This window comes from Heteronotia binoei, chromosome 19 (genome assembly GCF_032191835.1).
Source record: "Heteronotia binoei isolate CCM8104 ecotype False Entrance Well chromosome 19, APGP_CSIRO_Hbin_v1, whole genome shotgun sequence".
NCBI classification, from domain to species: Eukaryota; Metazoa; Chordata; class Lepidosauria; order Squamata; family Gekkonidae; genus Heteronotia; species Heteronotia binoei.
In genome coordinates, this window is record NC_083241.1 from 43,182,289 (window position 1) to 43,199,389 (window position 17,101).

The 17,101-nt window shown below is 50.7% G+C and overlaps 1 protein-coding gene and 1 non-coding gene across 2 annotated transcripts in view; both read right to left on the bottom strand.

Annotated features, from left to right (window-relative positions):
• Positions 1–667: 667 nt before the first annotated feature.
• KLF13 (KLF transcription factor 13) overlaps positions 668–17,101 on the bottom strand; it is a 42,279-nt gene continuing 25,845 nt past the window's right edge. The window contains exon 2 of the mRNA XM_060260289.1: positions 668–1,078. Coding sequence (XP_060116272.1) covers positions 786–1,078 — 293 coding nt within the window. The 3' untranslated portion in view covers positions 668–785. The remainder of the gene's footprint in view (positions 1,079–17,101) is intronic.
• TRNAA-AGC (transfer RNA alanine (anticodon AGC)) lies at positions 7,416–7,487 on the bottom strand. Its single transcript has one exon. It is a non-coding gene; the product is annotated as a tRNA-Ala (tRNA).

Sequence of the window (17,101 nt, forward strand, 5' to 3'; positions counted from 1 at the left end):
TGTAGACAGACTCTTGCAACAGGAAGCTGGTATGATAAGAATCATCTTGGTATGAAAAATGACATTCAGCGATTCAGAAACATGGAATGAAACAGAGAGGGAAACAGCCTTGGGAAGGTCCGATTCTCCCCCCCGCCCTCCCACAAATATATTTGTCTCAAATTCGGAACCAAACTTTTATGAGCACAGAAGTAAGTCCGGGACAGTTTTCCTCCTCGGGGTGTGTTTTTTGGGGGGGAAAGACTCTTTTTGAGTGCAAATCGGTTTAGTGAGCGAGACCGTAGGCAGGTGTGTCTTCATTGTACTTAAGGCTTTTACATAAATATGTATCCCTGAGAAAGAGGAGAGGAGGAGCGAAGAATCCGACCCGGTTGCATGGAACCATGAAGGCATTTCTGTTGTGCAATCTCTTTTGAGAAAAATTGCTTTGACACCCAAGCAAAAGTCTTTTTTTTTTTAAGTTATAATTTACCAACAGGAGTGTCTTGTTAAGGCTTGAGGGGAGGGCAAAATCCTCCATGCCCCCCCCCCAAAAAAAGTTGACCCAGCGGAAGTTGCTGATGGAGAAGATGTATGAATTTAGTTCCACTTGTCTCCTTGGCCAAAGGAATTGTAGAATGGCAGACTATACACAATATTTCGAGGGGGGGGAAATGAAGCAAAGGAGTATTAAAAGAAAAAAAAAAGCAGTGTGCAATGCAAATGAAAAACTCCAAAATACACACAGCCACACATGTATTTATAAAAGCGTAAGGCCAAAGTGCCGGCTTCCAGTGCAGGCAGGTCTACGGGGAGCTGGCGGGGCTGATGGTGGGGCTCGAAGCGTCGGAGCGGCTGTAGTCGCTGACCGAGCCCGTCCGGGAGCTGCTCCCGCTCCTCCTCTTGAGCATGCTCGGGTGGAAGTTAGCATGCCGACGGGCGTGCTTCGTCAGGTGGTCGCTGCGCATGAAGCGCTTCTCGCAGAGAGGGCAGCCGAACTTCTTCTCCCCGGTGTGAGTGCGGTAGTGCCTCGCCAGCTCGTCGGAGCGGGCGAACTTCTTGTTGCACTCTTCCCAGCTGCATTCGAAAGGCTTCTCGCCTGTGGGGACAGAGAGGGACGTTAGAACATAAGAGAAGCCATGGCCCATGCAGTCCAACACTCTGTGTCACACAGTGGCCAAAAAACCCCATGTGCCAACAGGAGGTCCATCAGTTGGGCCAGGACACTAGAAGCCCTCCCACTGTGCCCCCCCCAAGCACCAAGAATACAGAGCATCACTACCCCAGACAGAAGAACATAAGAGAAGCCATGTTGGATCAGGCCAGTGGCCCATCCAGTGGCCAAAAAAACCCATGTGCCAACAGGAGGTCCATCAGTGGGGCCAGGACACTAGAAGCTCTCCCACTGTGCCCCCCCCAAGCACCAAGAATACAGAGCATCACTGCCCCAGACAGAAGAACATAAGAGAAGCCATGTTGGATCAGGACAGTGGCCCATCCAGTCCAACACTCTGTGTCACATAAGAACATAAGAGAAACCATGTTGGATCAGGCCAGTGGCCCATCCAGTCCAACATTCTGTGTCACATAAGAACATAAGAGAACCCCTGTTGGATCAGGCCAGTGGCCCATCCAGTCCAACACACTGTGTCACACAGTGGCCAAAAAAACCCATGTGCCAACAGGAGGTCCATCAGTGGGGCCAGGACACTAGAAGCCCTCCCACTGTGCCCCCCCCCCAAGCACCAAGAATACAGAGCATCACTACCCCAGACAGAAGAACATAAGAGAAGCCATGTTGGATCAGGCCAGTGGCCCATCCAGTGGCCAAAAAACCCCATGTGCCAACAGGAGGTCCATCAGTGGGGCCAGGACACTAGAAGCTCTCCCACTGTGCTCCCCCCCAAGCACCAAGAATACAGAGCATCACTGCCCCAGACAGAAGAACATAAGAGAAGCCATGTTGGATCAGGCCAGTGGCCCATCCAGTGGCCAAAAAAACCCATGTGCCAACAGGAGGTCCATCAGTGGGGCCAGGACACTAGAAGCTCTCCCACTGTTCCCCCCCCCCAAGCACCAAGAATACAGAGCATCACTGCCCCAGACAGAAGAACATAAGAGAAGCCATGTTGGATCAGGACAGTGGCCCATCCAGTCCAACACTCTGTGTCACATAAGAACATAAGAGAAGCCCTGTTGGATCAGGCCAGTGGCCCATCCAGTCCAACATTCTGTGTCACATAAGAACATAAGAGAACCCCTGTTGGATCAGGCCAGTGGCCCATCCAGTCCAACACACTGTGTCACACAGTGGCCAAAAAAACCCATGTGCCAACAGGAGGTCCATCAGTGGGGCCAGGACACTAGAAGCCCTACCACTGTGCCCCCCCCCCCCCAAGCACCAAGAATACAGAGCATCACTACCCCAGACAGAAGAACATAAGAGAAGCCATGTTGGATCAGGCCAGTGGCCCATCCAGTGGCCAAAAAAACCCATGTGCCAACAGGAGGTCCATCAGTGGGGCCAGGACACTAGAAGCTCTCCCACTGTGCCCCCCCCCAAGCACCAAGAATACAGAGCATCACTGCCCCAGACAGAAGAACATAAGAGAAGCCATGTTGGATCAGGACAGTGGCCCATCCAGTCCAACACTCTGTGTCACACAGTGGCCAAAAAAACCCAGGTGCCAACAGGAGGTCCATCAGTTGGGCCAGGACACTAGAAGCCCTCCCACTGTGCCCACCAAGAAATACAGAGCATCACTTGCCCCAGACAGAAGAACATAAGAGAAGCCATGTTGGATCAGGCCAATGGCCCATCCAGTCCAACACTGTGTCACACAGTGGCCAAAAATACCCCAGGTGCCAACAGGGGGTCCATCAGTGGGGCCAGGACACTAGAAGCCCTCCCACTGTGCCCACCACGAAATACAGAGCATTACTTGCCCCAGACAGAAGAACGTAAGAGAAGCCATGTTGGATCAAGCCAATGACCCCTCCAGTCCAACACTATGTGTCACACAGTGGCCAAAAAACCCAGGTGCCATCAGGAGGTCCATCTGTGGGACCAGAACACTAGAAGCCAATGTTCCCTCTAAGCTGCAGAGTCTTGTGATAAAAAATTCTCCTTTGTGAGTTACTGACATTAAAGTGGTGAGCTGCTGCACAAATTATTGTGCTCTGGGGTCAATTTTCCTGAGCTAAGACAAAAATTGTGTGAGGTGGAGTCTAAAAATCTGTGAGCTAGCTCCTGCTAACTCAGCTTAGAGGGAACACTGCTAGAAGCCCTCCCACTGTTGCCCCCCCCCAAGGATACAGAGCATCACTGCCACAGACATAAGAACATAAGAGAAGCCATGTTGGATCAGGCCAGTGGCCCATCCAGTCCAACTCTCTGTGTCACACAGTGACCAAGAAAACCCAAGTGCTATCAGGAGGCCCACCAGTGGGGCCAGAACACTAGAAGCCCTCCCACTGTTGCCCCCCCAAGCACCAAAGATACAGAGCATCACTGCCCCAGACAGAGAATTGCATCCATACCCTGCGACTAATAGCCACTGATGGACCTCTGTTCATGGAACCCCCTCCCTCCCAGCCTTTCTCTGAAGGGAAAGAACAGATAACAAACGCAACAAATGCAATCCATGCATCCCAAGCAGGGGCGCAGCTTTGGGAAGAAAGACAAATGAGGCGCCGCAGCACGGTTGTCAGCCACCCCCTCCCTGAATTATGTCGCACAGGCTCCTGTTAATACAACAAGCACTTTGGATGTTTTAATCCAATCACACCGTGGGAGCAGAGGTCCCACGTCAAACTTTAATAATACTTAATGGCTGAGGCAAGCATCTCGGTCAAGCCGCCGGTGACTTCTCCCACCCCGGCCGAGGCAGAGACGATTCAATTAATGAATAGCCGGAGCTGCTCCCACGTGGCCACAGACGTCCCACGTCCTTCCCCGCCGGAGCGTTCAGTTGCGCCGTTCCCTCCTCCTCCTCGCCACAAACTGAATAATTCCTCACTCATGGAGCAAGACAAGGGGGCTTTGACTGAAACTACCTTCTTCGAAGGCAGCACGTTCAGCCGTGTGGAGCAGAAATCCTTTCGTATCTGACGAAGGAAGCTCGGACCCCCGGGAAGTTTATATACCCCCCCCACAAAAAAATGCCCACTTTGAAAGGTGGACTCAAGGGCATTATAGCCATTGGTCCCTTCCCTCCCAACCCCCAGGCTCCGCCCCCAAAATCTCCAGGTATTTCCAAAGCCAAAACTGAGAGGTGAGATAATCGCCATCTTCAAGCAGAAGATATTGGATTTCTACCCCACCTTCCACTACGAATCTCAGAGTCGCTCGCAATCTCCTTTCCCTTCCTCCCCCACAACAAACACCCTGTGAGGTAGATGAAGATATTGGATTTCTATCCCGCCCTCCACTCCGAAGAGTCTCAGAGTGGCTCACAATTTCCTTTCCCTTCCTCCCCCACAACAGACACCCTGTGAGGTGGGTGGGGCTGAGAGAGCTCTGACAGAAGCTTCCCTTTCAGGGACAACTCCTGCCAGAGCTATGGCTGACCAAGGCCATTCCAGCAGGTGCAAGCGGAGAAGGGGAGAATCAAACCCGGTTCTCCCAGATAAGAGTCCATGCACTTAACCACTATGCCAAACTGGCTTGAAGGGCTGTCATATAGAGGATGGTGTGCAGGGATGGAATTCTAGCAGGGGCTTCTTTGCATATTAGGCCACACATCCCGGATGTAGCCAATCCTCCAAGAGCTTACAAGCTCTTGTAAGCTCTTGGAAGATTGGCTATATTTATTTATTTAGAATTTATATCCCGCCCTTCCCACAAGTGGCTCAGGGCGGCTATCAGGGGGGTATGGCCTAATATGCAAAGGAGCTCCTGCTAGAATCCCACCCCTGTTGGTGTGGAATTGTTTTCTGTGGCCTCAGACGGCAGGGCCAGAACCAACGGGTTGGAATTAAATCAAAAGACTTTCCGGCTTAACATTAGGAAGAACTTCCTGACCGTTAGAGAGATTCCTCAGTGGAACAGGCTTCCTCGGGAGGTGGTGGGCTCTCCTTCCTTGGAGGTTTTTCAACAGAGGCTAAGTGGCCATCTGACAGCGATGAAGATCCTGTGAATTTAGGGGGAGGTGTTTGTGAGATTCCTGCATTGTGCACAGGGTTGGACTGAATGACCCTTGAGGTCCCTTCCAACTCTAGGATTCTATGGTGTTAAAGTTGCGAATTCCTGTGAATTTGAGGCTAGAGCTTGGGAAGAGGCAGGGGCTCACAGGGACCGTGATGCCATAGACTCCACCCACCGAAGCAGCCATTTTCTCCAGAGGAACCAATCTTTGCAGTCTGGAGATCAGTTATAATTCTGGGAGCTCTCCAGGTGTCACCTGGAAGCTGGCAACCCTCAAAGGGGAGGCAGGCAGAAATTCTCTGTCGTGAATCTTTGCAAATTCCTCCCTGTAGTCAGATGGCTGTTTTGCAGCCAGTGCTTTGTTTTGGGGGCGGGGGCTTGCTGACACTCAGGCTTCCCCACCCCAGAAAACAGTGGTCAGCTGCAGTACTGCAGTCCAAGCTGGGTTCAGGTAGCCGGCTCAAGGTTGGCTCAGCCTTCCATGCTTCCGAGGCCGGTAAAACGAGTCCCCAACTTCCTGGGGGTAAAGCATAGATGACTGGGGAAGGCAATGGCAAACCACTCCATAGCAGAAAGTCTGGCAAGAAAACGTCATGATGTGACGTCACCCCATGGGTCAGCAACAGCCCAGTACTTGCACAGGGGACTAAAAAGGTAAAGGTGGTCCCCTGTGCAAGCACCATTTCTTTTTAGTTCCTACGGGGTGGTTTGCCATTGCCTTCCCCAGTCATCTCCACTTTCCCCCCAGCGACTCCTGGGGACTCCTTTGACCGACCTCGGAAGGATGGAAGGCTGAGTCAACCTTGAGCCGGCTACCTGAACCCAGCTTCCGCTGGGATTGAACTCAGGTCGTGAGCAGAAAGCTCAGACGGCAGCACTGCAGCATTACCACTCTGCGCCACGGGGCTCTTGCACAGGGGACTACCTTTACCTTATTTCTGGAAGCCTGGACACTTGAACGCGCATAATGTGCATGAGACCACGCCCTTGTAGACAAATGGAACGTGACCTTTAGGCGCCTCTCAGCATCCTGCCAACCTGGCCACGTCCAACTGGGCACAAGCAACCCGGGGACGAACTTACTGGAGAGAGTCTTAATTAGGAGGGGTCTTTTCAGTGCCACACCAGGCAGGAAGACGCACTCGCTGTCTCTTGAACCGGGGCGGGGAGGGGATGTGTTTTTCTGTGCAGGTGAGTTGACCGAAGGGCCCTGTGGCTGGCAGGAAAGAGACCGATGGAGAGGAACGGAGATCATAACAACGCTTTGTGTCCTATTTATTTGGGAACCAGGCCAGCGATATGCGGGAGCAGCCTGAATTCTGCAGAAGTTCTGTGGTGCAAAGTAGCTGCGCTGTGGAGCAGAGTTTGCAATCCAGAACTTATATGGATCGTTTCGGAGGTGGGGGGGGGGGAAGGAGGAGGAGGAGGAGATTCATACCCCGCTCTTCTCTCAGAGTCTCAGGACAGCTTACAATCTCCTTCCCTTCCTCTCCCCACGACAGACACCCTGGGAGGCAGGTCCCCTGGGGAAGAAATGAAAGAGCCAGAACTTCCTTTGCCCAGTTCCCTGAATCCCATGGGAGAAATACAAAGAAAGCATCTTTACGACCAACAAGTGTTAATGTTGCAAGCATGTTTTAAGGGGTTTTTTAAATTTTCAGTTGCGTTTGTCTGTGTCCTTTTAAAAGTTTATCTCTTTGCTACTAAATCTTAAATAGGTACATAGATGGCCTAGCCCGACATAGCCTGGCCCGACCCAACAAGATCTCATTTATGTCAGATCTGATCCTCATAACAAATGAGTTTGACACCTCAGCCCAGCACCGGCCCGAGGGTGCATGTGTGGCCCTCCAGGTAGGCTGCCAACCTGCCGCCTCCCCCTTCCCTTGCCGCAGAGGTCTTTCCCATCACCTCCTGCCTGGTTCTTTTCAACTGGAAATGCCAGGGACTGAACCTGAGACCTTTGGCATGCCGAGCAGGGCTCTTCCGCTGAGCCATGGACCCTCCTATAATCTATGGACACAAGAAGCTGCCTTATACTGGATCAGACCCTTGGTCCAGCAAGGTAAGTATTGTCTGCTCAGACTGGCAGTGGCTCTCCAGGGTCTCAGGCTGAGGTCTTTCCCATCACCTCCTACCTGGTCCTTTTTGTTGGAGAAGCCAGGAATTGAACCTGGGACCGTATTCATGCTGAGCACATGCTCTACCACTGAGCTACAGCCCCACTTCATGGCTCTCCAGGGTCTCAGGCTGAGGTCTTTCCCATCACCTCCTGCCTGGTCCTTTTTGTTGGAGAAGCCAGGGATTGAACCTGGGACCGTATGCATGCTGAGCAGATGCTCTGCCACTGAGCTACAGCCCCACTTCATGGCTCTCCAGGATCTCAGGCTGAGGTCTTTCCCATCACCTCCTGCCTGGTCCTTTTCAACAGGAGATGCCAGGGACTGAACCTGAGACCTTTGGCATGCCGAGCAGGGCTCTTCCACTGTGCCATGGACCCTCCTATAATCCATGGACACAAGAAGCTGCCTTATACTGGATCAGACCCTTGGTCCAGCAAGGTAAGTATTGTCTGCTCAGACTGGCAGTGGCTCTCCAGGGTCTCAGGCTGAGGTCTTTCCCATCACCTTCTGCCTGGTCCTTTTCGTTGGAGAAGCCGGGGATTGAAGCTGGGACCTTATGCATGCTGAGCAGATGCTCTACCACTGAGCTACAGCCCCACTTCATGGCTCTCCAGGGTCTCAGGCTGAGGTCTTTCCCATCACCTCCTACCTGGTCCTTTTTGTTGGAGAAGCTGGGGATTGAACCTGGGACCTTATGCATGCCGAGCAGATGCTCTACCACTGAACCATGGCTGCTTCCCCAACTTGGGTATGTAATTCTCCATCAGACCTCTTGGCAGCTGCAAGGGAATCAAGGTTGAAGGGGGTTACTACAGCAGAAACGAGCTGTAGCGACTTCCCCCCCCCCCAGTCCCTTCCGGCCCTTTGTATGAGCTCAACACTTCTGGTTTGCTAGTCAGTCTTAACTTGTATATAATTTTATATTCTGCAATGTGCATTGTAGTGGAGGGAAATCTGCATTTGCATACAAGCAGGATTGGCTTGGTTGTGACTCACATCTTCTGCTAGCGCTGGTTGTTTCCCTTCCGCTGCACATTAGCTTTTATTCAACATGTTTTAATTACACACATACCCCTCAAGGCATTGGCATAAGTGCAACAGATGTCAAAAACCAGAGTCATAACATCATTTTTAAAAATTAGTAAAATAATTTCTTGCACAAATCTCTGTGGCGGATTTTATTCCTATCCACAGAGCATAAATAACATGGAGCTCAAACTCTACCGACATATTATGTTTGTGTTGGATGGCTAAGAACTCTTGGTAGCTGCTGCCATCGCTTAGAGGCAAAAGGAGTTTCTTCCAAAACTGGGGAAGCGGCAAGAATCCTGCCTCCTCGGAGTGAGAGAGGGGGGGAGGCGGAGAAAAGAAGGCTCTTTGTCACTGAAACAGGAGTTGTCTTGATATTGCCCATAATTAGGGCTTTTTTTTTTTTTAGAAAAAGGCCAGCAGGAGATCGTTTGCATATTAGGTCACACCCCCTGATGTTACCATTGTTTCATGCGGCTTTTTTTGTAGAAGGCCAGCCGGAACTCATTTGCATATTAGGCTACACCCCCTGATACCCAGCCAGCCAGAACTGCCTTCCCGTGCTTTCCTGCTAAAAAAAAAAAAAAAAAGCCCTTCTCATAATTTAAGACTGCTGTCCACTTGGAGTTTGGCCCTGTTTCTAGTTGTGGTCTCCTCACGAAGTGTTTGATATTCCCCAGATCAGGGTTCCCCAGCGTGTTGTCTGAGAAACCCTAGCCAGATTTCATACAGTCTTTCTTACTCTTTACCAAGGAAGAAAGACCCAACAAGGCCAACCATAAGAGCCCCATAGCGTCTCTGCCTCCCAGATGGATTTCAGAAGAAGAAGAAAAAGATATTGGATTTATATCCCGCCCTCCACTCCGAAGAGTCTCAGAGCAGCTCACAATCTCCTTTCCCTTCCTCCCCCACAACAGACATCCTGTGAGGTAGATGAAGATATTGGATTTATATCCCGCCCTCCACTCTGAAGAGTCTCAGAGCGGCCTACAATCTCCTTTCCCTTCCTCCCCCACAACAGACATCCTGTGAGGTAGATGAAGATATTGGATTTATATCCCGTCCTCCACTGCGAAGAGTCTCAGAGTGCCTCACAATCTTCTTTCCCTTCCTCCCCCACAACACACCCTGAGAGGTAGATGAAGATATTGGATTTATATCCCGCCCTCCACTCCGAAGAGTCTCAGAGCGGCTCACAATCTCCTTTCCCTTCCTCCCCCACAACAGACATCCTGTGAGGTAGATGAAGATATTGGATTTATATCCCGTCCTCCACTCCGAAGAGTCTCAGAGTGGCTCACAATCTTCTTTCCCTTCCTCCCCCACAACACACCCTGAGAGGTAGATGAAGATATTGGATTTATATCCCGCCCTCCACTCCGAAGAGTCTCAGAGCGGCTCACAATCTCCTTTACCTTCCCCCCACCACAGAAACCCTGTGAGGTTGATGGAGATATTGGATTTATATCCCGCCCTCCACTCCGAAGAGTCTCAGAGCGGCTCACAATCTCCTTTCCCTTCCTCCCCCACAACAGACACCCTGTGAGGTAGATGAAGATATTGGATTTATATCCCGCCCTCCACTCCGAAGAGTCTCAGAGCGGCTCACAATCTTCTTTCCCTTCCTCCCCCACAACACACCCTGAGAGGTAGATGAAGATATTGGATTTATATCCCGCCCTCCACTCCGAAGAGTCTCAGAGTGGCTCACAATCTCCTTTACCTTCCCCCCACCACAGAAACCCTGTGAGGTAGATGAAGATATTGGATTTATATCCCGCCCTCCACTCCGAAGAGTCTCAGAGCGGCTCACAATCTCCTTTCCCTTCCTCCCCCACAACAGACACCCTGTGAGGTAGATGAAGATATTGGATTTATATCCCGCCCTCCACTCCGAAGAGTCTCAGAGCGGCTCACAATCTCCTTTCCCTTCCTCCCCCACAACAGACACCCTGTGAGGTAGATGAAGATATTGGATTTATATCCCGCCCTCCACTCCGAAGAGTCTCAAAGCGGCTCACAATCTCCTTTCCCTTCCTCCCTCACAACAGACACCCTGTGAGGTAGATGAAGATACTGGATTTATATCCTGCCTTCCACTCTGAACAGTCTCAGAGCGGCTCACAATCTCCTTTCCCTTCCTCCCTCACAACAGACACCCTGTGAGGTAGATGAAGATACTGGATTTATATCCTGCCTTCCACTCTGAACAGTCTCAGAGCGGCTCACAATCTCCTTTCCCTTCCTCCCCCACAACAGACACCCTGTGAGGTGGGTGGGGCTGGAGAGGGCTCTCACAGCAGCTGCCCTTTCAAGGACAACCTCTGCCAGAGCTCTGGCTGACCCGAGGCCATTCCAGCAGGTGCAAGTGGAGGAGTGGGGAATCAAACCCGGTTCTCCCAGATAGGAGTCCGCACACTTAACCACTACACCAAACTGGCTCCCAGGGCATGGGTGAGGGATAGGCATTTGGGCTGCATTGTGTGAATCTCTGAGCCTTGCTTAGGGGAGGGTCATGGCTTAGTGGTGGAACACCTATTTGGTATGCAGAAGGTCTCAGGTTCCATCTCTGGTTGAAAGGACCAGGCAGGGGATGACGTGAAAGACCTCTCTGCCTAAAGCCCTGGAGAGCAACTGCCAGCCTGAGTAGACAAGACTGACCTTGATAGACCGAGGGGTTTGACTCAGTGTAAGGCAGTTTCTTTTAGAGAGGGTCCATGGCTCATAAGAATATAAGAGAAGCCATGTTGGATCTGGCCAGTGGCCCATCCAGTCCAACACTCTGTGTCACACAGTGACCAAATAACCCAGGTGCCATCAGGAGGTCCATCAGTGGGGCCAGGACACTATAAATCCTCACACTGTTGCGCCCCCCCCCCCCAAGCACCAAGAATACAGAGCATCACTTGTCCCAGACCCAGGCTCAGTGGTGGACCCTTTTCCTGGCATGTGGAAAGTCCCAGGTTCAATCCCTGGCATCTCCTGTTGAAAGGACCAGGCAGGAGGTGATGTGAAAGACCTCTGCCTGAGACCCTGGAGAGCCACTGCCAGTCTGAGTAGGCAAGACTGATCTTGATGGACAAAGATTCAGTATCAGGCAGCTTCTTGTGTTTGTGTATTATAGAAGGATCCATGGGTCAGTGGAAGAGCCTCTGCTTGGCATGCAGAAGGTCCCAGGGTTAATCCCTAGCATCTCCAGTTGAAAAACACCAGGCAGGAGGTGATGGGAAAGACCATTCTCTGTCTGAGACCCTAGAGAACGGCTGCCAGTCTAAGCAGACAATACCAACCTTGATGGATCAGAGGTCTGATTCAGTAGAAGGCAGCTTCATGTGTTCATGTATTGTAGGGGAGGAGCCGTGGCTCAGTGGCAGAGCATTTGCTTGGGACGCAGAAGGTCCCAGGTTCAATCCCCAGTATCTCTAGTTGAAAAGAACCAGGAAGTAGGTGACATGAAAGACCTCTGCCTGGGATCCTGGAGAGCAACTGCCAGTCAGAGTAAAGTGATTTTGATGGACCTGCAGCCCAATTAAGTATGATGTATGTGTCCATGTGTATATCTGATGACCACACAGAATTATCCTTGGGAGGGATGGTGGCTCAGTGGTAGAGCATCTGCTTGGTAAGCAGAAGGTCCCAGGTTCAATCCCTGGTATCTCCATCTAAAAAGGACCCAGGCAACTAGGCGTGAAAAACCTCAGCTTGAGACCCTGGAGAGCACTGCCAGTCTGAGTAGACAATACTGACTTTGATGGACCAAGGGTCTGTTTCAGTATAAGGCAGCTCCATATATTCATATAAGATGAGAGCAAGAAGCGGGGGAAGGGACTCTTCCAAAGATAGATCAAGGGTACGTGATTTCTCTGGCTGGGGCAATGGCTTCCATCTGGCCGAGTGAACGAAAGAATATTTTTAAACAAAGTGTCCTTAAATAACGCTTGGCGCGGTTGGGGAAAATGTTTCCGCTCCCACCATTTCATACAGGCACTTCCAGCTGACCCCAAAACCAAGCCTCTATCCATCCGCAAGGCGACCCAAGCATTAAAGCTGTCTCTTCTGCATGCTACATAAAAGGTGCTTTCTTCTTTGCCATGTGAGTCAACAAAATGAAATCAGAACTCGTGGTCTCCCGTTTCCTTAGAGCAGAAAGTGATGGTATTTTAAGTTCCAGAATTTATTTATTCCTTGTAATGTTTTCATTTATCTTGAAGTGGTTTCCCCCCCACACCCCACCCAAAAGTTGTTAAGGGTATGAGAGTCTCTAGCATGCACGACTTCCAACATTTGTTTTGTGCCAGCCTGATCTCATTTTTAAATTGAGGAACTGGTGACACTATTTTTTCACTCCCACGTCTGTGCCACCTCTGGTACTGGAAAGATGGCACGAAATTCATCTTTTGCTTTTTTCCATGAAAAAAAAATCTGAAAACGAAACCTCATGCTTCTCTTCCAGCCCCCGCCCGAATTACTCATTTTCTCTGGCTGTTCTGGCTCCCACCTCCTCAGCAAATATTCGCAAAAGTCATCTTGACATCAGTGGGTTTTCTTCCAAAGGAATATTGTTACGTATTGGGTGACTCCTGAATTTTCACTTTTCCTGCTCCAAATAAATGATCTAAGAGGAACTGCTTCTCTGGAAATTCCAAGTCACAGCCCCCTTTTCAAAATTGAGGAATAGCTTGAAATGAACAGTTCTACAACCATTTCCAATATGGTGCTGCTTTTTAAACTGAGCAGTGAACTGAAGCACAGAGCAAGTATTAAAGCCTTGGAGAGGATAATTTAAGGTGCTGAAAATGAATGAGAAAAAAGTACTTTTTCTGGAAAAATCAAGGCCCATAAAATCTCAATAAACAGCCACAGAGAAGCTAGTAGTCCCAGGCTTTAAGGCGTACAGTATTGTTGGTGAAATGAATCAAAAGGCGCATCTTGTGCCTTGTGGATAATTCAAGCAACTCTTTTAAAATAATTACATTCTATAGAGCAGGAGAAAGTTGTGTGCAAACAGTTCAGCAGGAAAAGGGAATGGCAGAAACTGAAAATAAGAAATTAGAGAAAGGAAGTGTTTTTGAAATGGAGGAGCACACTGAAGGTTACTGTATCCAGCAGAGACTGGGACTTGACTCGGGAACCTTAACATATAGCTCAGGGGTCCTCAGCCTTTTTGGGGCTTGGTGGGCATCTTTTGAATTCTGACACAAGGCAGTGGGGAGCAATCCCAAAAATGGCTGCCACGTGAGGTGGTGCCAATCACAAAATGTCCGAAAGAGAGAGAGGGGAAATATTTCACGCAGACGCTCTGTTTGTCTTTTAACCTGCACAGCCAATCAGAAGCCCTGCCTTGCGAAAAACCCACCTAGCCATGCCCACTTTCTAAAAGCACTTGGCAGGCACCAGGAAAGGCCTTGGTGGGCACCACAATGCCCATGGGCACCGCGTTGGGAACGCATAGTGTAGCCAGTAGCTTTAGGAGACGCTTTCAACGAGGCTGCTAACTGAAGCTTGCGAGGGTGTTCCTGGCATCTCGCGATCGCAGGCTTGAAGTATAAATAAGTCGGTTAATGGAAAAATTACGCAGGCAGGTGCCTGAAGCCAAAAGGGTGTCCCCTGTTCCCTTTTCACACATGCCCATCAGAAGGGAGGAAAGCTTACAAGGATGATGCAAACAGAACACTTCTGCGGGAGTCCTGTAGCCAGCAAAACACACAGTTTCTGTTAACACAATGCCTTCCATGGTTTCCTGGGCAAACCCCGGAAGCTTCTTGTTTTGTCGGTGTCTGTGCAAAAAAACGTTGTGGTGGATTAACCCCCAAGGCTTTCTTCAGTCATCTCTTCCCCCACCCCCACCCCGCTCTGTAAGATGTTCTGGAGCGAAGGGCACAACATTAAGATAGATTTGTACGTCGGCTTGTGTTTACTGGCATTTTGCAAGGTTACACCAACCCATAATTCAGGGAAGAAAAAGAAGACTGCAGATTTATACCCCGCCCTTCTTTCTGAATCAGAGGCTCAGAGTGGCTCACAATCTTATCCCCGCACAACAGGCACCCTGTGAGGTGGGTGGGGCTGAGAGGGCTCTGAAGAAGAAGACTGCAGATTTATACCCCGCCCTTCTCTCTGAATCAGAGACTCAGAGCGGCTCACAATCTCCTATATTTTCTCCCCCACAACAGACACCCTGTGAGGTGGGTGGGGCTGAGAGAGCTCTGAAGAAGAAGACTGCAGATTTATACCCCGCCCTTCTCTCTGAGACTCAGAGCGGCTTACAATCTCCTACATCTTCTCCCCCCACAACAGGCACCCAGTGAGGTGGGTGGGGCTGAGAGAGCTCTGAAGAAGAAGACTGCAGATTTATACCCCGCCCTTCTCTCTGAGACTCAGAGCGGCTTACACTCTCCTACATCTTCTCCCCCCATGACAGACACCCTGTGAGGTGGGTGGGGCTGAGAGAGCTCTGAAGAAGAAGACTGCAGATTTATACCCCGCCCTTCTCTCTGAGACTCAGAGCGGCTCACAATCTCCTACATCTTCTCCCCCCATGACAGACACCCTGTGAGGTGGGTGGGGCTGAGAGAGCTCTGAAGAAGAAGACTGCAGATTTATACCCCGCCCTTCTCTCTGAGACTCAGAGCGGCTTACACTCTCCTACATCTTCTCCCCCCACAACAGGCACCCAGTGAGGTGGGTGGGGCTGAGAGAGCTCTGAAGAAGAAGACTGCAGATTTATACCCCGCCCTTCTCTCTGAGACTCAGAGTGGCTCACAATCTCCTACATCTTCTCCCCCCACAACAGGCACCCAGTGAGGTGGGTGGGGCTGAGAGGGCTCTCTCAGCAGCTGCCCTTCCAATGACAACTCCTAGGAAAACTATGGCTGCCCCAAGGCCATTCCAGCAGGTGCAAGTGGAGGAGTGGGGAATCAAACCCGGTTCTCCCAGATAATAGTCCTCACACTTAACTACTACACCAAACTGGCTCTCCACCAGCACACCTGCATGTGACTCATCCCACGCCCACGTGGGTAGACATCCTACTCATGCAAAAATAAGGTTTTCATCACAGGGCGTTGTTTGCCAACAAACTGCTGCGAACCAAAAAAAACATACACAGCCAAATCAGTCTTTACAGCCCCTCACGGGGAGTCCCCTTCCCAAGCCATGCAACGTCCACATTTCAGCGTCGAGAAAAGCCGCACTTCAGCCTAGGTGTGGCACACCAGGGTCCCCAACACTGTGGCGGAGGGTACTGGGGGACCCCTTTCCTGGCGGCTGCCCAGTGTTTTTAGTAAGGGCGGGGACAGAGGGCTTTTGTGATCGGCCACTAGAGATTTGATTGGCTGTCAGATTTACTGTGGGGCAGCTTCATGTGTGTGTGTGTGTGTTTGTGTTGCAGCTGGACGTGGCAAAGAGGAACCACAAAGAGGTTGTTGGGCCATCGACAGAGGAAAGGGGCAAACCGCATTCTTTGGTAGCATTGCTGTCCTGACCAGGGTTTGGGGTTTTTTTGTATCAGGAACTCCTTTGCATATTAGGCCACACAACCCTGATGTAGCCGGTCCCTGTACTAAGAGCCCTGTAAGCTCTTAGAGGACTGGCTACATCAGGGATGTGTGGCCTAATATGCAAAGGAGTTCCTGATACAACACCCCCCACCCCGGTTCTTACCAAAATCAGGGGGGGAGGACAGTGGCTCAGTGGTAGAGCATCTGCTTGGGAAGATGGTTCAATCCCTGGCATCTCCAAAAAAGGGTCCAGGCAAATAGGTGTGAAAAACCTCCGCTTGAGACCCTGGAGAGCCACTGCCAGTCTGAGAAGAGAATACTGACTTTGATGGACCAAGGGTCTGATTCAGTATAAGGCAGCTTCATATGCTCATATGGGGGCCTTTCTCCCCATGGATGGTGATGGCAGTGGAAAGTTCCATCAAATTGCAGCCGATTTACAGCAACCCCCTAGAGTTTGTAAGGCAAGAGATGATCAGAGATGGTTTGCTGTTGCCTGCCTCTGCGTAGCAACACTGGACTTCCTTGGAGAGCCGGTTTGGTGTAGTGGTTAAGTGCACGGATTCTAATCTGGGAGAACTGGGTTTGATTCCCCACTCCTCCACTTGTAGCTGCTGGGTGACCTTGGGTCAGTCACTGTTTTCGAAAGAGCTCTCTCGGCTCCATCTGCCTCACAGGGTGCCTGTTATGGGGAGGGGAAGGGAAAGGAGATTGTGAGGCACTCTTAAGACTCCTTCAGGTAGTGAAGGGACGGGTATGAAGAAGAAGAAGAAGAAGACTGCAGATTTATACCCCACCCTTCTCTCTGAATCAGAGACTCAAAGTGGCTTCCAATCTCCTATATCTTCTCCCCCCATAACAGACACCCTGTGAGGTGGGTAGGGCTGAGAGGGTTCTCACAGCAGCTGCCCTTCCAAGGACAACTCCTGTGAGAGCTATGACTGACCCAAGGCCATTCCAGCAGCTGCAAGTGGAGGAGTGGGGAATCAAACCTGGTCCTCCCAGATAAGAGTCCACACACTTCACCACTACACTAAACTGGCTCTCCACACCAAACTGGCTCTCCTCCTTCTCCTTCTTCTTCATGGCCTCCTGTCCAACCAGTAACTAGGGCCGATCCTGCTTAGCTTTCAAGATCTGATCTAGCCTGGGCCATCCGGAACAGAACAGACAAACAGAAGCGGTTTGCCATTGGCTGCCTCTACACAGGGGTAGAATTCTAGCAGGAGCTCCTTTGCATATTAGGCCACACACCCCTGATGTAGCCAATCCTCCTGGAGCTTACAGTATGTCCTGTAAGAAGAGCCCTGTAAGTTCTTGGAGGC